This window comes from Apteryx mantelli, chromosome 3 (assembly GCF_036417845.1).
Source record: "Apteryx mantelli isolate bAptMan1 chromosome 3, bAptMan1.hap1, whole genome shotgun sequence".
NCBI classification, from domain to species: domain Eukaryota; kingdom Metazoa; phylum Chordata; class Aves; order Apterygiformes; family Apterygidae; genus Apteryx; species Apteryx mantelli.
This window is the reverse complement of record NC_089980.1, coordinates 112,137,991-112,165,434: the sequence shown is the minus strand read 5'-3', so window position 1 is coordinate 112,165,434 and position 27,444 is coordinate 112,137,991. Positions and strand designations below refer to the sequence as shown.

The 27,444-nt window shown below is 37.1% G+C and overlaps 1 protein-coding gene across 3 annotated transcripts in view; it reads left to right on the top strand.

The window, feature by feature from the left end:
* GFRAL (GDNF family receptor alpha like) overlaps positions 1-26,660 on the top strand; it is a 32,246-nt gene extending 5,586 nt beyond the window's left edge. Inside the window, exons 3-10 of one of the 3 annotated variants that reach the window (XM_067294167.1) lie at positions 4,871-5,023; positions 6,580-7,032; positions 7,742-7,798; positions 8,504-8,831; positions 11,928-12,187; positions 16,215-16,313; positions 23,214-23,295; positions 24,269-26,660. In XM_067294167.1, coding sequence (XP_067150268.1) covers positions 4,871-5,023; positions 6,580-7,032; positions 7,742-7,798; positions 8,504-8,831; positions 11,928-12,187; positions 16,215-16,313; positions 23,214-23,295; positions 24,269-24,356 — 1,520 coding nt within the window. In that variant the 3' untranslated portion in view covers positions 24,357-26,660. Of the gene's footprint in view, positions 1-4,870; positions 5,024-6,579; positions 7,033-7,741; positions 7,799-8,503; positions 8,832-11,927; positions 12,188-16,214; positions 16,314-16,706; positions 16,884-23,213; positions 23,296-24,268 lie in introns of those variants that run through there. The other 2 variants (XM_067294169.1, XM_067294168.1) reach the window with 2 other exon arrangements.
* Positions 26,661-27,444: the final 784 nt, after the last annotated feature.

Genomic DNA, 27,444 nt, shown 5'->3' with positions numbered 1-27,444 from the left:
GATGAGTGCTGTGGATTCCCTTCTGGATTTTTTGCATTGTCCCTTTTTATTTGTGTGTGTGGTTAAAACGCTCCATTTTCCTTACATGTTGTCCTATGTGCTTGTTCACTGCTATGAATGGTATTTGTAACTGGGTCAGAGAAACTTTCTGAAAATAAATTCTTGTGACTGGTTGGCAGTTTTTTGCATCTGTATATTTCCTTAGGATAACAGCCTTTGGCAAGGATTGTCCAACTTTGCAGGACAGTCAGATATTCTCTTAGGTCTGGAACAAAGTATTACAGATGTAGTTACTATGTGCCATGGCCCCAGAGGGTATGAACCCACAGTCAGACAGCTGATGGTATTTCTCAGCGAACCCACTGGTACAGAAACAGAAAAATATTTTTAAGAACAAAGTTATACCATCAGTCAAGAGTACTCTACATGTACAAGATGAAAAGCTTCATGGATGAGCTGTATGAATGGAAGAAGCCCCCTGAGTGTGCAGCATGAGCTTATAGGTTGGTGGAAAGCAGGGCAAATATTCCTTTTGCTATGTTCTTTACAAAAAACTAAGTATGGATTACAATTATTCTCCTACTCCATGGTACAAGTTTGACAGCTCAGTCCCTCAGATTGTAACCTCAGTGTTGAATGTATGCACCTGTCTTTTATTCTTCAAAGCAGGTCTGGGGACATTCCCTGGAGTACCTCCTAAGTTACTCCTTTCTCAGTCAAACTGGTTACCAATGCTCCCCTAATGCAGCAGCTTTTTCAGAATCTCAATTTATAGTTTTCTAAGACCTTCCTCTACATCCCTTTCTGTTCCATGATATAGTGAAAAAAAGAGGTCAACATGTCTCTGAGTCAACTTCCACATCAGGATTGGAAAAGGCTAAAATATTTAATTTTGACAGAATCAAAATTTTTCATTCTGTAAATGAATTCAGCATTCAAATTTCCAGCATTGCTTAATGAAGGATTTTAGGCTGGATTTGAGGGTTGTTTTTTGCTGGTTTTCTTTTTCTTTTCTTTTCTTTTTTTTTTCACGAGAAGGAGAAAAAACTGAGGCCTGGTGCAACCCCAGTAATACATTTTCTTAATTTTTCAGAACTGGCACATCTTCATCCCCCCAAAAATTTCAGGTTCCTATCAAATATTAAGGAATCACATTGTGAATTATATTTGAAAGTAGAGTTTACTTTTCATAGAATAACAGAATGAGGTTGGAAGGGGCCACTGGAGATTTCTAGTCCAACCTCCCTGCTCACAGCAGGCTCAACTAGAGCAGGTGGTCCAAGACCATGTCCAGTTGGGTTGGAGGCTCCACAACATCTCTGGGAAAAATCTGTTCCAGTGTTCGATCACCCTCACAGTAAAAAAGTCTTTTCTCATGTTTAAACCGAATTTTTGTATTTCAGTTTGTGCCCATTGTCCTGTCACTGGGCAACACTGAGGAGAGTCTGGCTCCACTTTTTTTATCCCCCCCCATCAGGTATTTATACACACTGATAAGACCTCCCTGAACCTTCCCAAGTCTCTCAGCCTCTCCTCGCATGTCAGATGCTCCAGTCCCTTCATCAACTTTTTGGCCCTTTGCTGGACTCGCTCCCATATGTCCATGTCTTTCTTGTACTGGAGAGCCCAGAATTGGATCCAGCACTCCAGATGTGGTCTCACCAGGGCTGGGTGGAGAGAAAAAAACAGTACTTTCATCTGCAGTCTTCAGATGCAATTCCCACTGAGACGATTGAAGAGCTGACTATGCAAGAAGAAAGATTATCACCCTGGAAGTGTCAGCATCTACTCTGTCGTGCATCTGTTTGTGGTCATATGTGCACAAATTATGTACATATAAATAAATCAAATAATGAATAATGGCTGCCAAGCATTAAGTCAGAGGGTATTTTTCATAAATGCCTTGGTAGCATATGTATTAGCTAAAATATATTACCTAGAACTAATCAATGATAAAGCAACAATAATTGAAAACCAGCAATAAAATATTTTCTGCTGTTCATCACAGCTGAATCAACACAATGTACAAACAGACCAATACTGATAATAGGTTATTTCCACACTGCTTTTAAGAGGCCAGGCAAGGGAACTCTATAAGTCTGATGTGCTTCCTGATTCTGTCTATGTCCTTTGAATGTTCATAGCCCCACAACCTTTATGTCTCAACCTCTGCTTGTCGCATGCTGTAATTCAGCGTAGCATGTTCACAATGCATAAGGGCATTCTGAACACAGACAGTGTAGCTGACTAATGAATGCAAAATATTAGTGCCATAAAGGTGGGTGAGTTAAGTGGGGCTGGACTGAGTAAAAGATACTAGGATCTCCGTTTCTTTTCCTGCCACCTCTACCAATTTCTACCTTTGAAATGTCCTGAAGCCCATGAGAGAGACACTCATATATTTGGTAAATTAGCTAATCTTTATGCAAGCCCTTTCTGGCTTTTTTGCTCTTTCTACTCCTGAAAGTCCCCCCTCTGAAGTTCTCTCCCCAAATTAATTTGTTATCCCTTACTCATTGGATAAAATATAAGGTAGAATACTCACCCACCTACCTCCATGGACCTCTACAGTTCTCATAGTTGCCATGTCATGACATACTTTCAGTCCTGTTTTTACCATCAGGGAGTCTTCCACATCTGTGATCTTCAGTAGTTCCTATTAGACCTCCTGAGCTTCTTGGCTACTGGAAGGAAAAGAAATGTGAGGGATAAGGTCAGGATCATGATTCTTTTCTACAGATGCAGATGGCAAGTCAGAGATGGAGTTGGAGAGAGACAAGAAAGCCCAGGCATCATGACTTCCTCCTGTTGCTGATATAAGACATGATGTGGGAGCAGACACTGGGAGTTGTAATTCTTGCTGGGCTGGGACACCCCCCTGTAGCAGTTCCCCTTTTTAATACATGCCAAACCCTCCTTAGCTAGCAACAGCAACTGGAGCAAGGGCAATGCAGACACCAGTTGAAAATGGAATTTGGGGTGGTAGAATGGGGACATGCACATTCAAATAGTTAATCTTCATTCCTTCAGGCATAAGTAACATACACTATTTCCTCTTGCAGAGCTTTTCCTAGACTGCCTTCCACTGCTATTCATGTCAATATTGCATAAATGATATTAAAATAATGGCAGGTCACATTAAAGCCTGTCAATGGCAATGATGACACATGGCTGTTGATTTTGAGTTTTACTAGAGCGCACAATCTCTGCTGCTCCACACTGGTCACCTGAGAAGCAGCAAGGTAGGAAGCCAGACATCACCTTTGATGGGGCAGAAAGAATAGCATATGCATTTAGTTGATTAAAACAGATCCTCATGCTGCCTCATGAACAACCTGGATCTTTTGAGCTACATATTCCTATAGCTATGTATTTTAACATAATTAATACTCATGAGGCAAAGAGAGAAATATGCTGATTTGGGGAACTGCACACTTGTTTTGACGAGGTAGACTATGCCTTTCACAAAATAAAAGTTTCTTAAATGGTAATAAACTACTTAAGTAACTTTCTTAACTAACTAGTAAGTTCAAGCAATGGTAGATAGCAAAATACTTCTAAAACTATTTAGTCCATAAAGTGCCAGGTTGATCTATTTATCTGCTTGCACCACAAAGTAGTACATGCTCTTTATTTTTTACTATTCATGACAGTCTGCCTGAGTGTCTCTGTCCCTGATTCCAAGTGCACATGCAAGCAGCTGGCTTGAAGCTGGAGTGGCAAACTAAGGTTCTGCATTTTTTGTGTTAACATTCTAGGTTAACTTTGCCATTATTTTTATAAAAATATAAAAATTAAAAATCAGAATGTCCACTTCTGGGTCTGCTTCAAATTTGTTATTAGTCAAACTTAGGCAGTGAAGTTGTTCTACAGGAAAAATCATTAGAGCTCTAAGAGCGTATCTAAATGACCAGACATTTATAGGCTTGCACCATCCTCAAATGAGCTAGGAGTCTGAACCAAAGGTGCTTTGTCTTAGCATGGAGTTAGCATTATCGTTATCATGGGACTGCGTGTGCGCTCCTACGTCCCGTCTCTTACCCCATTATGTGGAGGTACCTCATTCAGCATTGTGATTTCCAGCCTCAGAGCCAGGCACCTAATTTCTAGGCCAGCCCGAGATGAGTGTTTCAGTGCCTCAGTCCAGGATATGCCCATAGAATCTGATGCATCATTTTTAGCTTGATCTCTGTGCCTCACCTACCTAGAAAAAAGGTGTGGTTACAGTTCAACACTAGCTGTTCTCTTATATGCTTCACTGCTGTGTAGTGCTGGTTTTATCTGCGCAACCAGAAACCCACTGAGGGGGAATACTGATTTCTCTCATCGCAAGGCTGTCCTGCCTATTTCTGATTGTCCATTTGCAGCAAGCAACTAGTCTCTCACATGTTCAGCTAAAGCAGTCTCAAAATGCAGCTGTATTGCTCCCCGGTCCTCTTTCCCTGGCAGGTATTTCTGTCAGTGAGATTCAGCACAACAGTGTATGCTGGCTTACCTCACTGTAGACCCCAGTGAATACGGCCCCTTAAATGAACTCTCTTATAAGCCAAAAGTACACTAATTCTGTTTAATTCCTGTCAAAAGTAATTATTTTAAGGTTTTATGTACTTTAGAAATGTGAGCTGAGACAGACATCCTGGCAAGGGGTCAGCTTGAATGAAAGAAGGCAATGTTGTACTCAGATCTTTATTATATCACTCTGAATACTATTTTAAAATTGTGAATTATGACACATTTTCAAATAAAACTAAATCCAGACCATGTGCTCTTGGCAAAGCATATTATTTTTGTGCTCAGATTAAATTGTTTTATGTAACCTTATCCCCTAAGCATCCATAAACATTATTATATTCTTAATTGTGAGTTCTAGGTAATAGATGCAAGGCTGAAGATGCCGTTGGCTGTAATAGAATCATCCAGGTCCTGGCTGACGAATATCCAGTATTTAAAAACTGTGTCTGCACTACAGATGGTTTCTGTAGCATCACAACGTTGCTTGAGAAACAATGTAGCATTAATAAAGGTAATTAATTAAATATGATGCTTTAATTATGCAGAACAAAAAAAAATATAACTTTTTAACTCTCATTTTAACTGAACTGGTTTCTTTACATATTTCTCAAACCTGATAGTTTCCTGAAAGAATTGCAAAATTCTTTTTCGTCTTTTCTATGACATCCACATTCCAATATACATATGAAAGCAATGCCATATTTGTTTTAAAATAAAATCAAGGGAAAACAGAAGGCGTGTGAGAAATTTAAATCGTTTACAAAGCTCTTGCTCAATTCAATGGAAAGCAAGAGTGAAAATATTATGAGTGTTAAGGGCTACTTGCCCAAGGAAACGTAAGCACCTTTGAGTATATGCTGTGTATAGAGACATGCACAGTCTTCACCTTGTGAATGAGAGTGTGAGTAAATGGGGCTGTACAGCTCTGTAACTGTGTCACACTGTGTTACAGGAGCATATTCGCTATATCTACTAAAGGTTAATGAATGTGGGAAATACTATTACTGCCTTTATACAGCTGTACTTACTACATAAAATACAGTCTTTTTTTTTTTTAATTCCATTATAGTCACTGGGCCCAGACCCCTTTCTTATTTAATTATGAGAACTTTTTTCTCTTGAGAAAGCTTATTTCTACAAATAAGTACTACTCAGAAAGGCTTTTAGTTTCTGATCCAGTGTCTCCTTGAGTAATGATTAGAGAATATGACATAAGAGAGGTAAAATCAGCCAGTGAATGAGAGTCTGGAAAGTGAGCACAGAGACTGATTCTCCACTCTGAGCCATCTTTCCACGCAGGCATCAGTCAGTGTATGTCGTCAAGTAGTAAAATATATGGCTTTATTGCAGAGGAAATAATAGCATCCTCTTCTGAAACTCCTTGCCCCAGACAAGAATAATGGGTATCTAAAGCCTGATGTCAATGTCATCAAACCGGTTGCTTTTGCTTCTAGCAAATGGAAGTAATTTTATATTTTTGTTGATTAAGCATGATTGCATTTCTTGCCAGTATAACAAAAATGTTGAATTAAATTGCACCATTACTGGGTTTGCCTATGAATGAAGAATATTTCATAGCTTGTAGTGTTGGTAGATACTTTCAGGAGTAATTCTCCCTGTCCATATTAAGCATGTATTTTAAGTAATGAACCATCCTCTGGAATTGCCTTTTTCTCCTTGAAGATTATAGATTGAATCTAGAAGATAGTCCATGATACGTCCAATTTGTAGGTGGCTAGAATTATGTGAGATGAATCTCTTTATGCAGTAATTTCAGTAAGGGTTTCTCATTTTATGGTTAGCAGCTGAATTGCTAAGCTAGACGGTATGATGCAGACACTAGGGCACAGTAAGCATGAGAAAGATTCATTACTCTGCAAGAATCTGAAATAATGATGTATGTGCATAACACTGAATTTAGTCATGGCATAGTTATGGCTGTTTAATTAATTTTATTGCATTAAGACAGTTATTCTTTTCCTAAATTTGTTTCGCGGTGACCAGGAGAGAGTGATGACGTTTAGTCTTCCATTTTACTTTTATCTCTGTTTACGCCTATTTGTACAGAATATTTGGATACTTCCTCAAGATCAGATACTGAACTGAGTTTCAGGCAACACAGAACTCCCAAAGACCAAAAACACCCAGATGAATTAGAGACTGACTGCAGTACTGCAAAGCAAAGCTGCCGGGAGGACCCTTACTGTTTTTTAGCATTTAAGAACTTCCAGCGAGTTTGCCAGGCAGAAGTGGCGAAATGCAGGCTCCAGATGGCCACACAGCAGTGTTTGTCAGCATGGAAAGAGCTGAGGAAAACAGTGCTGGGAAAGTGCAAGTGCTCAGAGCCACTTCAAAAGAGATGTGTTAAAATATGGAAGGGAATATTTAACAACCCTTGTTTACAATACTCTCAAGAGAATCAAGCTTCAGCATCTAGTGAAGAAGAAGAAGATGATGATGATAATGATGATTATGAGGAGGAGGAGGAGGAGGGGGAGGAAAGTCAGGACACTGACACAGGTTAGTGTGATTCCAGGATTCTGAACCCCTTCATACATACAATGCAATCCACATATCTGTGAAAAAGCTTTTTAGATCATTTGCAGTTTGACATTGGAAATAGAATTGTTTTATTTAGATACAAATGAATAATCTGATAGTGAAATGACAACCTGAGTGCAAATAATATTTTCCTTCGAAGTGTTAATTTGAGGCAACCTGGTCCCAATCAGTGCCTCTTAGTATTATGCTATAACTGGAAATAATAATAATAAAAACAATAACAACTATTTGTTAATAATAGTAATTGTCTGCCTGCATTGACTTTAAATCATGACATGTGGTTGAAATTTAAAAACTGGATATATTGATGAACATATTAAGGTCTCTGGCCTTTATTTATTCACAAGAAATCTGATTTTATACTATGCTGAGCATCTCTAGAAACTTCTTGAGATCATAGGATGTATAATTATGTAAAGAATGTTATTAACATCCATTGGGAAATTGTGTGCATTCACCTCAAAATCTATGAATATATGTAACAACACTTTTAGAGTTTATGAACAAGCTGACAGTTTCTACCTGTCAAGCTAATTTGTTTTATTCTTGTTTATTTTTACTACTGACTCTATGCCAGCATCACAGCCAGTACTTTAAAGTTCAGAACTAAGGTAAGACATGATTTATCATTGCTGCTTATGCCTATACCCATATTTTTTTTTTCTAGATAATGTTAGTATGGAAGCAAAATTACAGTGGAATTTATCTGCCCTCTCCAAGCAAGGTAATTCTGAATTTATTTATGAATCCTAATAACTTATTTTAGCTCTGTTTTAAGATAATGAAAAATGTATCTCCATCCAGATTAAAGTGAATAGTTTTAAGTCAAATTACTAAAGAACAGGGAATCAACAGATCCCAAAATATTTTCAGTTAAGCTTCTGCATATATAAGAATCCTAGAACTGATAGGTAACGGTCCTGATCCTGGTAGATTTAGAGAGGCAAAACTTTACCCCAGTTTAAGGTCCAAATTACCTAGGTCTTTCTGGAAGGTTTACAGCATAGAAGTACCTGAACTAGCTTTAAGAACACAGAAATGTCATTTATGTTATCTTCTTTGTTAGTTATTGTGGAGCGTAATTTAAGATTGAATTTTGGAGATTTCAGCAGTTAAAAGTATCCACTAGCCACTAGCATTCCAGAAATCATTACAACAAAGGAACCTTCTCCTTGTCACTTTTCACTTTCTTCTCTCCATTTACCTGTCAAAGACAGAAACCTGCAGGAGGGTTGTTTATGAGGCCCAAGAAGGGAGAATTTTGAAGAATGTGCAGCGGGCTTTAACGGGCAATGTTGGAAAAGGTGGATCAGAGTTTTGGGGAATCAAATTTATCTTTAATGGGAATATTGAAGGCAAAACAACTACCTGTCATCACTTGAGATAGGCTTTCTTACGATTACATTTTAAAAATCATTATTCTTTTTAGAATACAGAGCAAACAGAACCTGTTTGGATGTGAACAAAGAGTGTGTTGAAGACGAAGTATGTAACAAACAGTTGTCCCTATACCTAAAGGTTTGCTCGGTAAATAAAAAATGCAACATAAAAGAATGTCAAGCAGCCATAAGGTTCTTCTATCAAAACATGCCTTCTGAAGTTGCCCAAACCATGACCTTTTGTGATTGTATCCAGCCTGATGAATCTTGCCACAGAGCTAAAGAACTTCTTCATGGCAAGTCCTGTGCAGTGACAGCAGTTCCTACCCCATCATGTCTAAATGTAATTCACATGTGTGAAGAGAACGAATTGTGCAGGTAAGTGGAAGAAAGTTTACTTTTCCTACATTTTGTCCTGTAATGTGCATGAGAAAAAAGATTTGATCAAAGTTATATATGCCGTATATATGCCATATATCTCATCTATAGCAAAATATTTTTCTGTGCTGCATCTATTCTATATTATTACTTGTATCTGACATGTGCAAAAAACATATTTTATGGTTGCAAACAGTGGAAGGTTTGTTATCTTTACACTTCAAACATGATATCCCAGTTAACTGAGAGTCTTGGAGCCCAGTTCTAGGCACATCTTAGCGTTTAGTGTTGCCATTTATTTTTTGGACAAGACCTGATAATCATCTTGTAACAGTGCTCCAAACTATTCAGATTTCCAAGGTATGTTCTAAAATTCTAAAAGTCTTTGTTGTAAATTCCTTTTTCTCTGATAGGGGATAAAGTCAAGAGGAGACAGATCACAACCGATATTTCTAGAACGCCTTCTATTCATTATGCTGTTGTTATTAATAGAATCCAGATGTTATTAACAGCAAAATGCTAATCACACAACACATTCACTTGTTCTCCCACACAGCTTTTTCACACACTGACACATCCCCTCATTACCCATTAAAGCAACAGTTGGGAGGCCAGCTCCAACTGTGAGCTCATAGAAGTAGGGTTGTAGTGGTGGGCCAGTGGCTTCCAGATAGATAAGAAAATATCTCAGAGGGTCCTGTGTTTCCTCAAGTGTGTATATAATCCTGTAGCCACCGGCCACATGCAGCAGCCACAGCCGTTGAGGGTGCGGTCCAAGCTTCACAAGCCTCTGTGGATGCCAGAGTGCACACGTGTTTCTTGCAGGCTCAACAACTCTCCAGCACTTATCCGCCCTTAGGAAACTGTCACATGTTACCCTCCTACTTTTCCTCCCTTTGCCTTGTTGTTTGCTGGTAACGTTTTCTCCATTCAAACCCATAGACACCTACATAACCCATTCACAGACTCACCCAGAAGGAACCTCTGTGGCACCTTGCCCAAGAGACGTAATGACCACACTGAATGCTTACATGAACTTGTTCTCCACCCAAATGTGCTTAGATTTTATTAGGTTAACTTACCTAGTTTTAACAATCAAAAAGCTAGGTTATTTATCACTTGGCACAGACATTAGCAATTCCTTAAACCCTGTTCTCATCTGAAAAGTGACTACAGAATGGCAGTTTCACCTACACATCTATCATAACTGTCTGTATCAACTGTGGTAATTTTCCAAATAAAATAAAAAAGGTTCTTTTTCAGCCAAGGTCTGTAATTTAATACGGGCTTTTCTTCTGCCTGTGTTTGATGACTCTTAACACCATTTTTGCTGGACACAGTATGTTGTTAGGTATTTTCATTACCACTTTCTTCAGATAACACCTGCCAGTCTGCACCTTTGCCCTCTAGCAGTTTACACAAATTATGCAGCAGACTGGGCAAAGTTTGTTGGGTTAAAGTAATTACCTGCTCCACCTGACAATCTGACCTTTTGTATCTAAGTGTTGTACATCCAGCTTGGCCTTTTTGTAAAACTTTCTTTTTATTCTTTTCTACTCAGACTGACTGGCATGTCAAAAACTCTCTTGCTAGCCTGAAACATGCATAGACCATCAAAGTCATGTAGAATAACATAGGTGTCAGATTTTATTTTATTTTAGAAAACATGCAATAGGATTGGTCCATACTCATGGTTCTACTTAATTACGGACATTTGAGGATGGTCAGTTGGCCACTTAAGTTTTCAGTGCAGTCATTGGATCCCATGTGGATTAGACCTGAAGTCTACCTCATAACTGTGCTTAAATTAATCTTCAGTAAACAAACCGAGAGGCCAAGAGACACTTTCAGTACTGTGCAAGCTGTTCAGATTGACGTCAGTGGGAATTGCCCCCTTTTATATCAAGAAGATTTGGGCTACAAATGTATGTCTGTGCATGTGTGCACATGTAATATCATAATGGAGACTTGCTGAATTGCCCGTTATTTTGGGAGCATTAATGTTGCCTGGCATTGACAATAAGTGGACGTAATTAGCAAAATTACTCTGTGAATTATGGCTACCTATATCTATAAATTAGGGGGTGAACAAAAATGATTCCATTAACACAGAGGTGGCATCTGCTTTGAACCCTTTGCCTGTGTAATGAAAATACTTATAAATAAGGTCCTAGCTGGTATCGTAACAGTTCACATTTTTCAACATGACTTGCTTTATAACAGCTACACAGCAGCAGCACTAAGTTAACAGACTAATCTTTATGCCCAGAGAAAGAATATTTTAATACATTAATGTCCAATATCCAACAACAATTTATTTCTATTGTCCTTGAATATTTAATGTAAGTGATAAATTAGTTTCTAATCAATATCTTTGGTTTTCTTAGTTAACTTTTAATAGATGTTTTCTATTGTCATACATAGTGTATTAAAGGCTAATTTTGTCCTACCACAAGAGCAAATAAACTGAAACCATTAAGATTATTGAGCTGATAATGAAATTAATCCTTCTTGTAATGCATCTCCATTATCAATTATTTTTTAAAGTCTAGTATGTGTAGCTGAATTCCTTCTAATTTATCCGGAATTTTGGACATTTTGCATTTTGTTAGTATTCTGTTTTTTTAGCACTAGATGTAGATTATTTTATGTCAAATAAATATTCATTCTTCCTGTCACACTACCCAACAAACTTATCCAGTAGAAAGCACCTGTTTTGGTTTCATTGTGATGATCGGTTTTATTCCTTTACTGACATTCCTTCTCTGAGTGTCTGAGATTGCCAGTACTCACACTGATTTTTACTGGACCCTGGGAAAATCTCCATAGGTGCTGATTTGGAGTACAGTTGTTTTTTCTCAAAAACCTTTTGAATAAAACTCTCATTTTCCTCAAACTGTAATTTTGCAGTTTCACTGAAATCAGTCGGGGTAAATCGGAACAGAATTTAGGTCAGCTGCCATTGTATATCATGATTATTAAAGTTTAAATGGCACCTTTGGAGAAATTCTCTTTTTCTGATTATCTCTGAATGTCTTTTTGCAAAATCACAAAGCTTTTAAACTGTCGTTGTATATTTCTTTTTTTTCCCACTAGGAAAAAATACAAAACTTTTCTGTCAAAGTGCTGGAGACATGTGACAAAAAAATGCTATGATGATGAAGCTTGTCTTGAAACTTTAATCAAGGATGACATACCCTGTTCTGCAAATACTGATTGCAAAGCAGCTTACATTAGCACCTGGGGCACGATGCTGCGTGTGGAGTGTACCTGCCATAATTCACCTTCCCTCGAGCAGTCTTTATGCAAGCTCTTCCATCACATGCTTCATAGTAAATCCTGCTTCAGCGAGTTACGTGAGTAACACATAATACTTAAGGAAGAGTTGGTTTAAAGGATTATTAAAATGCTTGTTCGCACCAAATTATCTTAGCAGTAACCCCATTGATTTCAGCAAGGTTTATATCTGGAGTTTTTAATCCAATTTGAAACACAAATTGTACGTGCAGTTTTTTCTCTGGTATTGGGAAATATTTTGTATTAGTAGTAAATCAATAAAACTGCCTACATGACTCATTACATGTATTTGCTGGAATGACCATAAAAGAATAGTTTCTGGGGCCTATAATATTATGTAGATTAAAAAAGTTCCAAAGCATTTCTGCCTTTGGCTTAATGTTGTACTTTGGTGCAGTATTTTTACAAATAACATGCTAAATGATGTTATTTTTTCTTTCTTTTCTTACTGGAGTCTAAATATTAGTACACCTTATTCTGTAGGTTAGCTAACATATATTTAGGAAATTATTTAATAAATGTTAACCTTAAAAATACCTGGCATTGTACGAACAGTTCAGTTCTGTTGTGAAACATAATAAAAAACAGGAGAATTAATGGTCTTTTGTCTCCAGACAGTTTCTTAACAGAAATGAGGAAGAATACTAAACTGAACCAAGAGTTTTCTAGCTTTAACTTCTGAATACAGATCTTGTTTGCAATAGAAATCAGGGCATACATAACAATGCATTAACTGTCATTTTTTGAAAGTAATTTATTTTTTTTTGTTTGCTTTACATATGGTGGTACAGTATGTTGCAGGCCTACACATTTAATAGCAAATAGTTTAAACTTCTTGTGTTCAGAATATTATCTTTTAGTTTCATTCACGTTGAATTCATATCTATGTATCTACCATCTATCACCAACTGTATTTCTGAGACACCATTCTAATATCACAGAAATGATGCAATTTGCTACCAAAATGCATTAACTCTGTGTTGAATGCAAGACATAAAATAAGGAATGAGAGGGGCAGAAAAGTGCTTTACCAGGACCTGCATTTATATCTGCACTAGTAAATAAAACAGACCAGGGACTTGCTTCCTCCACTGAGGGCCGCTGGCATAGCACAGCTTGCAGTCGTACCACCCAGGTTCCCTCCTGCCTCTTCTTCCTCAACGACCCCCAAACAGAGATGGCTGCATCCAAAATAACTATTGGGAACTGGGAAGGGAGTCAGGGCCGTGCAAACGCCGGAAACATGCCTGGGGTCCAGCTGCCTGGGAAAGCGCTGGCTGTCCCCAGCCATAACCCCAGCCTGCTGGTAGTATAATGGCAAATTTTTAGATAATTTAATAACTATTACTAATTAATAGATAGTTAGCTAATGAAAACTTAATTAATGTGAACTGATGAACTGATAAACTGTTAAAGTTGGACTGGGAAGCCCTACACACATTTAGCGATGGCCTTCATTCTGCTGAAAGTAACTTCAATGATTTAAATAAGGCCTCTGGAAGAAAAAGCTGCTACGCACAATGAATAGAGGCTTCAGGATTTGACCTTCAGTAAAAACCCTGGGATTAACTCAGAGGAGCTATACTTTCTCAGAACCATTCAAGCCTTTTATGTGCTAAACCAGCTATTTATTTTTGTTAAATATAAAAGTCGTTGCCAAATCCTACTTTAACAGGGAATTATTAGTGCAATGAATGGCAATATGGGTGCATTTATCAATGTTTTAGTGTGGATCAGGAATGTGCCTTTGAAGCAAATCCCCTCTTTCTCCCCACTTCCTGCACTGTGGTTCAAACCGCAGGGTGGTTCCCGGGCAGATGATCCCTTTGGAAAAAATTTAGCTGGAAGGTTCATCTGCCGCACCTGCAACCCTCCAGTTACTACCAGTCCCTGGGACCAGATTAAAGACCAAAGTACCCCCTTCTCCCCAAATCCATACAGTGTGGAACTCAGGTCTATACACCAGCTCTTTAGCTGTATAAATCCCTTCAGAGGACACTCTTTGCTAATATACCATACCCGATGTTAGTCATCTTCTATATTCTCAACCTAGCTTGGGAAAAGCAACCTTTCAAAATGATTTCAATGAAAAACAATGTCAGCAATGGACTGCCATTTAAAAATACATCGTAGTTGCATATATGCATTTCATTGAATTAAGTAGCTATTTTTTGACTTTTAGCAGCCAGAATATTGTCACTGATAACTGCTTAACTTTTGCTTGTCACTCATAGAATTCAAAGGCTACCCAGAAATGAAAATTAAGTTGTTGAAACACTGCCCTCAAGCTTATACAGTCAGTACTAAATTTCAGACTCTGGCAAGAGTTTACAAATTAAATATAAACTCCCCTGGAAAAATGATACCATAACACTTTTAGATTTGAGACTGTATTAGCTGTGGTGTTGCTGATGAGCATTATTTATTTGTTATGGCTGCATTTAACGATCCAAATGAGTGATCATATAATGGGGCTAGTTATTCTTTACCTATAAAGCAAAAAGATGACCCACATATCATAATAATCAAATAATTGCTCATCAGCTGTTGCCATTCCCTGAAGCAGTATCAAGATAAAATGTTTTTCATGATGGAACCTTCTCTAACCCAATTGGGAATGAAGAAAAAACACTTTGCTTGCTCCTGTGGTGCAATGAAGTTCCTGCTAGTTAAACAAAAATACTTTGGGGGTCTGAGGCCTTGGCTAAGTATAGGGTTGGCACCTACTTCACTGAACATTTGTGTGGTGTTGTGAATCTTGCTTCTGTTTTTTTTTCTAAATGCCCAGCCATGATACAACTAAACTAAGAGAGATATGATTATGTTGTTCTTCGTAAGGCTGCCATGTTCAGTGCCAGTACCGTAGTTAATTAATGGTAATTATGAGACATGAAGTGAGTGCTCTGCTGTAGAACTCATCCAAGCTCTTCTGAAAACTTGCTTGTGTGGCCTGGGTGTGAACTTTGGAAAACTTCCACTGTCACAGTGATGATGACTTTTTAACATCGAAGTCTCTCTGAATAGGCAAATGCCCAGGACTGGCAAAAGGGATCTTTGTCTCTAGAAGTGGTGAGAACAGAGCTGAACCTAGACAGCTCTACCTTCCTGTAATTGGCATTTACACCATCACGCCTTCCTACTATCACACGGGACTGCCTTGCTGCAAATGTTTGCTCTTGGGGCTCTGCTTACAAGATTAAAGCTTGCAGCATGCTCAGGAAAAGGCAAGAACTGCAGATGGCTGGCTGCTATAGGAGACAGGAGCAGAGTGTAAACTGCTATCAGTGTAGGATCTGTGTCACAAAAGGAATAAAAAATACCAGTGACAGAAAGTAAAAGGTTACTTTTCCAAACTATTTTAACTTTGGGTTGTACTACTGGATCTCACAGAAATAATCTGTTACAAGGAGATTTAGTTCAGGGCTATTTAGATGCTGTTCCAGACTGCACACATGATTCTTTATGTCTTATTGTTTTCATTCCTCAAGGGAATAAAAAATTGTCAGCTTGTTCCTGTTCATGTGAGTGATTGTGCATATTCTTGCATATTTTAGTCTCTTACTCTGTAAACTATTATACTCAGGTAGACCTTTTGTTGGGCCATTTTACTATAAGATACATATTTTCAGATACATTCATGAAATTATTCCCTCTGAGAGGAGTAAGGCTTTGTGAAAGAGTCAAGGTCTAGAAATTCATTTGGAGAATCAGCTTTTTGAAACTACTTCAAACTACTACTCATTCCTCATCATTTCAATATTTGTTTTCCTTTTGATGGACCTATTTCTAAACTTGTTATTTTTGTTTCTGTGAAAAGAGAATTTAATCAGTTCTGAGGCAGAGAATTTTTTCTTTAAAACACACTTCTTTCATAAAACAAACTACAGTGGAGATACAACTGAGATAAAAAAGGAAGAACCTGTATTTACTCATTCATTTGGTTCACTGAGTATCTGTAAACAACACTTTTAAATAGCTGCTTTTGTAAAATTCTGTGACTTCTATCAAAACAACAAAAAATAATATTCACTTAAGTCATCATTTAAAAATTAATTTTTGAATAAGTATTTTCTTTTCAATATTCAGGTCAAATCTCAATTAAGAAAAAAGATTTTCATTGGGTAAATACAGAAATACCAGGAGAAAAGCTTTCCAGAGCACAGCTGCATTTTTCTTCAATTAACGGTGAGTTAGAACGAATCGCTTCACGATTTTAATAGAAGTACTCTTGAAATTTCTCTTGTGTATGACAGGGAAGACTAAAGATTGGGGCCCTTGGATGGGTTCAGGAAAGTGAACTAACTCTATCTGTGACTGCCCCATTCAACATAATGTGGACAAGTCTTTCTAGCCGTTTGTCTTAGCTTATATAACTACAGAATAAAGATAATGAGACTGACCCCGTTTTGCTGATAAGTGGTTTTAAAATAGATGGCTCAAAATCACTATATTGTAATTGGGGAAAATTAAGCTATTAAGCCTGCCAGAGCCTGACTTTCCATACAGTCATTAGAGAGCAGTAGTCATAATGTGTAGTATCAGTGATTAACTTTGATGTCACACCTGCTTGTCTCTTAGTTCTCTTGATGTTTTGTGCCATAGAAGTTGCAACAACTAAATTAGGAAGCACCAGTAAGCGGCCTGAGAAAGGTATTGTGTCACTCTCCATCTGACATTACCTCCTCGCGCAATGGAAGGGCATGACGTTGTGGATCATGATATCCCACAGGTTGAATGGCTGCATCTAGTTTTATTTTCAAGCATTTACAACACACAATTGACATAAAGCTAAAGGATATTGAATTAACATGAAAATTTTCTTATAGTTGGAAGAATATTAATTTTATATTTCCTTTTGAAGGACTCCATTACAGACTGAGAACTCTGGAGAGCTAATGCGTAAATATTGACTGTAATGAGAATGACTTGTTCTCCCTTATGTGGAGCAGATTACAATACTCTAGACATTACTATGAATTAGATCCCAGAAATGTCCATACTGAACATCTTTTACAGTGAAAAAGTAATTCAAGCTCTGTGCACAGTACAAAATAAAGGTTATTCTGTTATCTCTATCCTTCAGCTATCCCTGAAGTGGGCAGCCTGGGAAGTATAAAAATAGATTGTCATGACTGGGATTCCTGAGACCTGCATGTGAATAATTAAGCATTCATTTGTAACTTTGGCATTAATATTGCTTACTCAAGAATCACACATGTCATCTGAGTGTTCTGTGCAGTTAATGAAGAAAGTCAGGGGCTGTCAGAGGAGGCTTGATCCCATTTTAGGCTGTCTTGGCTGTTATCCACGGTGTCCTGGAAGTGTCGCCTGCTCTTTGCTGACTACAGGGGGAGCCTGAATCTCCAGCTGGAACTCGACTCTAATGTTTAAATAATTAAAGTTAAGGGGGAGAAATCCTACTCTTAACTGAGAAAATGTAAGATGTGAGGTATTTCACACCAGTGGCTTCTATTAACTGCATATCCTTTCAGTGGGTAAAATGTATTATGCATTTTCCTCAGAGATCCAGATAAATGTTTGCAACAGGCAGGCTGCACCTAGTTAATTCTGCTCCCACTGAAGTCTGAATACTTTCCAAAAACCCATCCTTGAACTCCAACAGAATTTTGGATGGCCTTAGAAAAATAAAAAGAATGCTGACCAGCCTTAACCGTACAATAAAATATTCCTCCTATTGGAGCTGTCATGTGTGCTAGCTGGGAACTCTCTTAGCTATAAATGTCTGATAGGAAGCCAGGTCAAGGAGAAGAATCTGATTCAGAATATCTACGTGATGATAAAAACCATATTGTAAATTGTTTCATAAATCCCATTGCCAAAAATATAACCTAGTATCCTAGATACATATGCTAGTAAATGTGCATTACTCCAGCAGCAAAGGGGATTACCATCTTTACAAAACACTTATCTGTACTAAAATTAAATCCCAAGCAGAATCCCAGGGTGCAGAGGTAAACGGTTCAGTGGTCAACCATGGCCTTTTGTGTGTGCAAAGATATTTGCCGAACTTGGAAGGCAGGAGATAAAATTTGCAGATATCTTGCCCCTACATCAAAATTTCAGAAGGGTCCTTTATCAGCTTGCCTTTGAAAGACAGAAGGATCTCTTTCGCAAAATCAAATTGATGACCAGCTGCAGATGAACATGCTAGGAAAGAAACTCCATATTTCTTCAACTGTCTTTTAAATTATAAAATTCAAAAAGCATTAAGATTTCTGTCTTCTGTTCAGTGGCACTGGAAACCATGCCATTGGAAAGGATTGTTTCTAAGTAAATAAGTGTTCATACTAAGTAATAAATATATATTTATATATTTACAAATAAATATAACCTTGTTCGGTGGAAAGAATATTATTCCAGTTTTTGATGGAACCAAAGACACTTTGGTGTGAATGTAGTAGCCAAATAGTTTGGGTCAAAAGTATGGGATATTCTGTTTGGATGAACAAATATGTTATCATGATTCAACCAGTTACTGTGGATTGATTGATCCACAGTGACTGTGCAGAGGCACATTCTTAGCCTGTAATAAAACTCAAGTTATTCCATTTCTTGATGAGAAAGGGGAAAGAATAGGCACAAAAAGTTACTGCAGAGAAGCTGATCCCTGGTAACTTTATGCACTCTAGTATGTCATATATCAAGGGCGTTAGTCTCCTAAATATAGTTGTGATGCTTGAAAATGGGATTATTTAAAAAAAGCACTTAGGTGTTTTGGGAAACCTTGGCGCAGTTTGCATAAGCAGCAAGGCCGGACACGGCCTCTGATGTGCCAGTGTGAAACGACTCCCTTTCGCTCAGTGAGACCGATCAAACAGGTACCCGGCTCGTACTCAGAGGCATTGGCGGGAATGTTGAATGCAATACCACAGATTATTCTGAAACAAAGGTGTCGGAGATGGAGTCCTCTGTCTCTGGCCCTCTGGTTTTCCAGGTGATAACAGGATCTTTCAAAAAACATAACTGTATTTACACTCATTTGGATACCCAGGAGGGTACATGGAAACTTAGTCATCTGTGGGTTAATATAACCCAGGTACCGAGATGTGATGTGAGCAGAGTCCTGATCTTACAGAAGTTAATGGAACTTTCGTTGTAGGTTTAGATGGGGCTGGAATTTTATATCATTGTGAAAACAACAACAGAAAATGATAAAGCCAACAAAAACTCTCCAAAATTTAAAAATGTTGTTATTGCATTTTCAGCCTGCTTTTGACTTTATCCTATGCAAATTATACCCCATGATTTTAAAGATTCACATCGTTTAAAAGATTACTGCCTACACTTTAATTTGAAAAATGATTCATGTGTGAAGATAAGCATTTACTTTCATCAGTGTAGAGCTTTGGAACTAAAGTATTTTTTGGCTGGAAAAGGAAGTTGAGAATACAGAACTCTTATCTGCTTCTTGTGACATAAAATAAAATTGGGCTTAACCCAAAACTAATGAAATTAATCTTGTTTTCCTCTTAAAGTATAGAGTTATCAGATATTTTCTATTGTGGAGTGTTGCTGTACTGAGAATCTAGATAAACAAGTAATTGGCAGGGTTTATCTATAATTATACCAGCTGCTGTGGGAACTGAGATTAGTTCAGGTACAGCGACTTTAATTTGTAAAGTATGAAACATTGTCAGTCTCATTGTTTTATAAACATGGAATAAAAAGCCTGTGACAACCTGCAGGTAGCCTCTGAGCATCCACTGGAATTAATCTGCCCAATGAATATTCACAGTATGTATACATAAACAGGTAGATTTACAGATGAGACTAATCCCAGTAATTTTTCCACCTGCTGAGCCCACAGCTATGCTTCCCGAACTTTATCATCAGAAATGTCCCTATGTCTACTATAGAGAGTGCCAGCTACTGCCTCAGAGGTACCTACCCCCCCGGCTTCGTGTCCCTGAGTGTTTGCAGCCTGTCCTGGGAAGAGCAAGACATTTGCCACAAGTCGCACTAGCCCGCCCCGGGACCCTATAGAGCTGCCCCTATAGCTGCCCTAGCCTGCGTCACCCAGGGCTGAGGCTGCTCTGGGCCTGGGCAGGTTCATGCTCTGCAGAAAGGAGCAGAAAACATGTCACATTTTACCCACTGTTACCGGGCTTGAGACACCAGGTGTGCATCTCTCATTTTCCTCCGTACCTACAAAATATTTGTACCCCTTTCTTCATAAAGTCCAAGAAGCCAAGCCAGATTTGCAATTTTGCAATTCTATCAGTTGAAGAGAAGCTTAATACATATAAAAACAGAAACAGCTATTTCTCAGGAGAATAATGAAATAAGCATGTGGGTACACTACACTTTTTACCATTTCTGCTAATAATATGAAAGTATTCCAACTTTTAATGGTGTTTTTAATTCTTAATGATGGATTTGTCTGCTTTCTAGTGAGCTGTGAATGAGGACACAGCATGAGCACTAAGGTTGTTTACAGAACCACACCCACAACTGTACTTAATTGCAGTTAGTGTTATTATTATTTATTTCATGCACTGTTTTTTAAGCCTTATGTCATAGTTATATTAGTTGTGTGATACACAGTATATAGAGATACAGATGTAGGCAGATATGCATATATACATATATATGTGTGTGTGTGCAGATATGTGTGTATGTATGAATAAATATATATGTATGCATATTTAGATGATCAATATACAGTGATCAAAATGGGATGATGCAAACTGTTATGTCATACTGCAAATTAAATGTGTATTGTGATAGTTTTCATGGAGAGGATTTGGGATGAACAGAGCCAAAATTTCATATCTATATTTCTAAACTTCCATAGCACTATTCTGCATTTCAGCAACTGAATGGATATAGATGACAAGTGAAAATGAATGCAATTATTCCTCTGAATTTTTAAAAAAGAGGAGAGTGTCTATCAAGAAACACTCACCCCTACCAAGGTTTTCAACAGAAGATGAATAAGCAGATTCACGTAGCTCAGCCACAACAAATATAAAAAATGAAGAATTAGCTCTTCTCCCACAAAAGTGTGCTCTCCTACCTGCTTTACAAACTCCCTCCCTTCTCAGAAGTCAGGAGAAAATACATGGCCTCTAGCATGATCTCATCATTAACATCTTTTCTGTGTTTCCCATAAAACCGATAATATTTATTCAAGTCTCTTTTACCAGAAACTACATCACCAAAAACATAGTATTATATAAAGTTTTGACAGAAAATAGAACATTTTGGTTTCATTTGATCATTTTATTTGAGCATTTCATTTGATCAAAATGCAACAATTTTTCCAACTTTTTAAAGAAAAAAATTACTTCAAAATATTATGATGAAACAATATTTTTGACCATCCATGGCTGCTACTGCTTAAAATTTTTCCTAATCTTTGTGGTGATTAAAGTGATTTTAAAAACTTCCACTTGTCTTAAATATGTGTGAACCTTGCATTCCACTTTAAAAATAATCACAAAATCTTGTAGCCCTTTCAGCAGTAGAAAGTTTTAAAAATTGACCGTGTGTACAGTTAAGATTCAGAAAACACAAAAAAGCTTCAACATTGTTATTTTCCTAAATACCATCATTTTAAATAAATATCATAACTTGAGAGGAGGAGCGATTTCTAATCTGTTTTTAAATGTATGATATTAGCAGTCCTGCCATTGGACAAAAATAGATCCCTCTTCATTCAAAGATTCACTACATTAAATATCTTTCAGTAGCTTGTTGCTTGAAATGCTATGTTCATTCTACATAACTTGTGATAGTTTAATCATTGTTTTCATTTTTTCTTTTATCTGAGACCTTGACTTTTGGCTAACTTCTGGAGAAAAAGTGAGTGCCATCCTGGAATAGAAAACAGGCAGGTCCAACTCCCTGCTCAGCTCTTCTCCCATTGGTTACCTCGTAGTAGAATATATATTCACTCTCTCTTACTGTTTCATTATTAATACTCCCTTATTTGTATTATACAATAGACTATATTCATTGCATGTATGTAGTATATACAGAAATATCTTATTTAAGGTCTATACAGCCACACAACCACCCACACACTATAAATATAATAACTGATAACTGATCCATACACCAGAATTTGGCCTTCTCACAGCTTCTTGCAGGCCCAGTGATGGGGCTACAGAGTCAGTCTCTTCATCAGTGATTATTTAATTGTCTGTATAAAGTGGAACAGCTTAGGAATGGCTTAAGTCATATTTTGCCATTCTAAGTTTGGGCTTCGGTATCAATAAATATTTAAATATTTATTTAATTGTGTATACATAATAGAACCAGTGGCATAGGAAAGTAATAGAAGAGTCTCATGTTTTATGATTGTGGATCTGGATTGGAATCCTGTTGTCAGGTCGTCTAACCCCTGCCTTTCTCATTCCCAGATTCTGGGTTATTATTGCATTCTGAACTGAAAATTTTCCTCAGAATATTTTATCAAAACTGATGTATTCCTCCAGGAAAAATCAATTTCCCCTCATTTTCTGGAAGGCAAAAGTTGAAACAATTCCCAGTTTTTCTTCAATAGTTGGATTTTTTAGCGCATAAGGTATGTAAGTGATTTGTTGGTCAGAAGCCCAAAAGAAAGAGGAAATTCTATGGGCACAAGGCCCAGAAACATAATGTTAGGTCCCATTTTACATTAGTTTGATCAGGTATTGCTGCACACTGCAATTATGGTAATATATCAAAAAGAAAAAGAGAGTGTAGAAGATAATTAAGATCCAGATCTCTTGTAATACACAGAATAAAACTAACACCTTAAAGTCAGCCAGGAAAATACTCCAAAATGCAAATCAGAGTAACAAGCTGGTGCAATTCCCCTGGAGCACTAAAAAGTAGTGCCACACATAAAAAGTGCTATTGGAGTGGGTATTTACTAAGAGGAGTCCAAAAATTATTTTGCATCAACTGGAGAAGGAAGAGTAATTCCTACTGTTGGCATACAGGTCTGTTTTCTCCTTTTAATGATATCAGAATTGGTTGTTAATTTAGCTTGCATTTGTATGTATTCAGATCCCAAACCTGATTCTTATTACTAAAGAAATGAATGTTTCACGTCTGCTTTCTGGTTTTGGCTTATAGGTGAAGCAGTCTACATTATTGCCTATTCCTCCTGCATAGTTCTCATCCTAGGAATAGTCCTGTTGACTCTTCTAAAGATCAGGTAATTTGATAGGAATATTAATCTTTTGTTCTAGGAAACTGGAAGAGCAGAAAATAAACCGTGTCAATGTAGTTAAGAGGTTGGCACTGCAATTGTCTTTAGAAAAAGTCCAGCATGTCCCAGAGATGGAAGGAGCCGACATTGCAGGTGTCAGCAGGAAGAAGTGAAATATGAGGCGTACCTACAGTGCCCTCCATTCATACAGAGATCCCGGGCTTTCGAAGGTTTCATTTCCTGTCCCATGGCAGGGGAAGATAAAATCTGAATTCAAAATTCTGGGAGGCTACCTTCTTAGCCTTGTAGCAGGCAAGGGCAATGCAGAAAGGAAATGAGAATATTCAGCATTATAGCATATTTAGAAATCGAACTGTGAATGCTGCTATTGTAGTTAATACTGTTGCCAAATACTATTATTGCTGATAGGATTCTGTAAACATTCCCACACGCAGTATGAAAAGTTGCACATTCGCCAGTGCTTGGTAAGAAAACAGAAATGTGCATTCACTTAGTCAAATGAACATGGTCTTTTCTTAAATGATACATTTTTCTTGGACCAAATTAAATGGCCAGATTTCAAGAAATACACTGTCAGATGATAGGTAACAGAACATGATGTAGCAGGAGCTATATATAGTGGGAGGGATGTTGAGTCAAATTTCACTATTAAATTCAGAGGCAGATCAAAGAGGAATCACACAGAAAAATGCAAAAGAAAAGCCAGGATATATGGGAAAAGAGGCTTTCTCCTTAGGTTAGCAGTTACAGGAATATCAGAATATAAATAAAACTCAGATTTAAAGAATACAGGGGATGGAAGAAAGAACAGCACATTAATAATGGTGCAGGGAATTATTTTATACCACAATGTTTATCATAAATAGAGGGGAATTTTGCCACTGATTTCAATTAAGCCAAAGTTCAACCAAAAACTGTATAGTTTATTGTTAAATATATGCACATTCTTTGTTTTCAGAGCCTGCAGAACAAAATATGAGTCAAGAAGTCCCTCACCAGACCATTCTTCTGAAACATTTATGGTCCATTATAAAAGTCACAGATGAACTACTCTGTTGCCTATGCTTTTTAAGGCTATTCTTGAAAGCCAGCCTGTTGTACATATGTGATAATAAAATATATATTAGAAAACCTACTATAAATTATGGAATTTTGTAGCTGAGCATACAAAAGAGTTTTATATTTATTAACACATATTAAACCTTTCACAAGCTGAAAAAAAAATAGAACTGTATCCTTTTTCATTTGTGTAGATTCACAGATCTGTCCCAGTTTGCACATTTACTTCATCTTTAGATTCACACAACAATGGTATAAATGCTGTATTAGCATGAATCTGGCCTTGCAACACACCTAGGAGTGGCAAAATTTGAAACCCACCCTTCGGATCTGAACTCATCTGGTGGAAAAGAAAAGACTCTGCTCAGAAACAACTTTGGAGAATTTTGAAAAAACACATATTTGGTAGTTTTGTACATTAGGTTTCCTTAACACAGGGAGACCAAATATCTAATGAGATATTTGTGTGGAAGCACTCACAGGTAGGCTGTCTGTAGTTTCATGGTAGAGCACTTTCTGGGATAGGAGAAGATCAGGTTTTAACCCCATTCAGTATGAAGAGGAATTAAACTCTGACTATCGGGGCTAATGCTTTGACCACTATGTTGTTGCTGGAAAGATAAGCCATTATCATCACTGGTTATTCTTTCTCCTCCAATATGTTGCAATAAAGAAAAAGATGAGCATTGCCAATATGAAAATGATAATTTTAGAAAACATTGTGGTGTCTGAATCCCCAGTGGACAGAGCTGCTTGTTTGGGGCCTTAAGTGAAGTGCCTATTTCTCTAGAAAGAGAGAAGTTAAGACCCATTCATCATCTGTGTTTCCTATTCATTGTCTCTAGGCAACACCCAAAGTGCCTAATTGCACATGCCATGAACTGTACTTGGAGTCACGGTCCCTAACACACCATTCTGGATCCCACATTGTGGCTTTGAATTCTGGATTTCACTCTGTAGCGAAGTTATTTTGGGAGGGCTAAACTCTTATTTATTATCAACTGGTTGCCTTTGTTGTAGCTTTGTTCTGGTTCTGGCCAGCACAGAATAATGGATTGGCATTCCTTGTGTTACTATGTTACCAGAAGTAGCATATGTATTATCTTGTTATGATAACATGTGATGAATTCATTTGATTTTGAATTTGATAAATTTCAATTTTGTGCAAATCCCCACTAAATGTAACTCACACAACAAATTGTATATCAAGAATGAAATACTGATTCAGTTCCAAGTTTAACCATGATTGACTCAGATCTAAGCCTAGAAATTCAAAATTTCTGACATGATCAAAAAAGCAGGAATCTCTACTCCTTATATTAACTTTTGTTTCTGGCTTTCATAGCTTGTGAAACAATTTACTGTAAGAGCAAAATATTAGGTGTGCAATCCTATGGTGGAAAGTTTTAGAGATTTTAACAATTATTATACCATACCTTTCCTCCTTCTTTGGGACATGCATAAAATCAAAAGTTCCTTCTTGTTTTGCAATCAAATGCTATCTTATTACTAAATCAGCATTTCTACAAAAATGCAACATATATAAACAATGGAATATTGGGTAGTTTGCTAATCAAAAAAATCTCCTACATCAGCCCACCAAGTAGCAACATTTAGTATATCTCACACCACGTAGGTATTCTGGGATTTAACAGAGATTAATACTCTGGGACTTAATAGAGATTAATCTTCAAACCATAAATAGGAAAACTTATGAGAATACTGTTGAGAATACATTCTCAGTGTTGAATAAAAACATTTCTTTATTATAGGAAATACACATATGAAATGAATCTTTGGGTGGTTTTCAGTCTGACTTTAAAAAACAATGATGCAACGCTGAACAATCTGTGTTGTGAAATTTGCAGAAGTCCATTTATATTCAGATTTAAATAGATCTCTTTATTCAACTAAAAGAACCATAAAAACTTTTCTTGTAACTTTTATCTTAAACCTTTCATTTTCTAATAGTTTTATATTTACATGTTAGGAGCTCCCTGCATGTATGCACTTACACACACACATGTATACACATACATAAAATGTATTTGAAACTGCAGCTAGGTATGTGACTTATTAAGAAAAAACAGAAAAGTATTTAGTGAATATTATATTACTTTTGAATTTTATGGGCTCTCTTAATTAGGGTTGACTTTAATGTTTAATGAAGAAGTATATTTTCTCCACAATATATGTAAAATGTATCTATATCACAATTCTTTTGATTTATATTTCAGACCGATACTGTATTTTGTCAATTGCACCTAGGCGCTAATTATTAAATAAAGGAATTTCTGCTGTGATGATCTGTATTCAGGTGACTCAACAATTAGAATCTAAATTCTAACTGCTTCTTGAACAAAGAATAAGGAATGCTACGCAATGTATGCCACTTATATAGCACTAGCTACATAAGTCCAGTTATAATTCAGTCAATAACATTTTCCAAAGAGCAAGATCCTCCAGTTTGGCCATTTTAGTCTGACCTCCTAGACACTTTAGGAAGTACCTAACAATATCATACGCCATGCAAAGCAATTTCAGCCATGAGTGACAGAAGTCATCTTTCTTATAACAGCCTCACAATTAAAATATTTTCCTATGAAGTGAAACATCTGCACCTAATTCCCAGCTGAGGAGAATTAAGGTCACATTGATGTCACTGGGAGAATGACTTGGGATTCCCAGGATATAGGTCATTTTGGGTAGGGATACTGCTTGCCTCTCTTCCATTGGAGCTGGGACACTGCACAGTGAAGAAATGAAGACTGATTGGACTAGAGGGAGAAAATATGAATCTTAATCTTAAAACACTCTCATTTGAAAGGGGGATACTGGGTTCCAGTGTTTGCTTTCAAGATTGTTTATACAGTTTATCTAAGAATTTTTTTTCATATTAAATGAGTAAACAGTTTGGGGGACAAATATACAGGACTATCTGTTCCTTATGCAGTATCCACGATACAAAGCTGTAAAGTCAAGTCTCCACTTCTTCTCTTGTCTTGCCTCAGTGAGTCTTGAATTCTTCGAAAGGAGAATTTTCCTTAGCCATATCACTTGTTTGTGAGGTGAAAG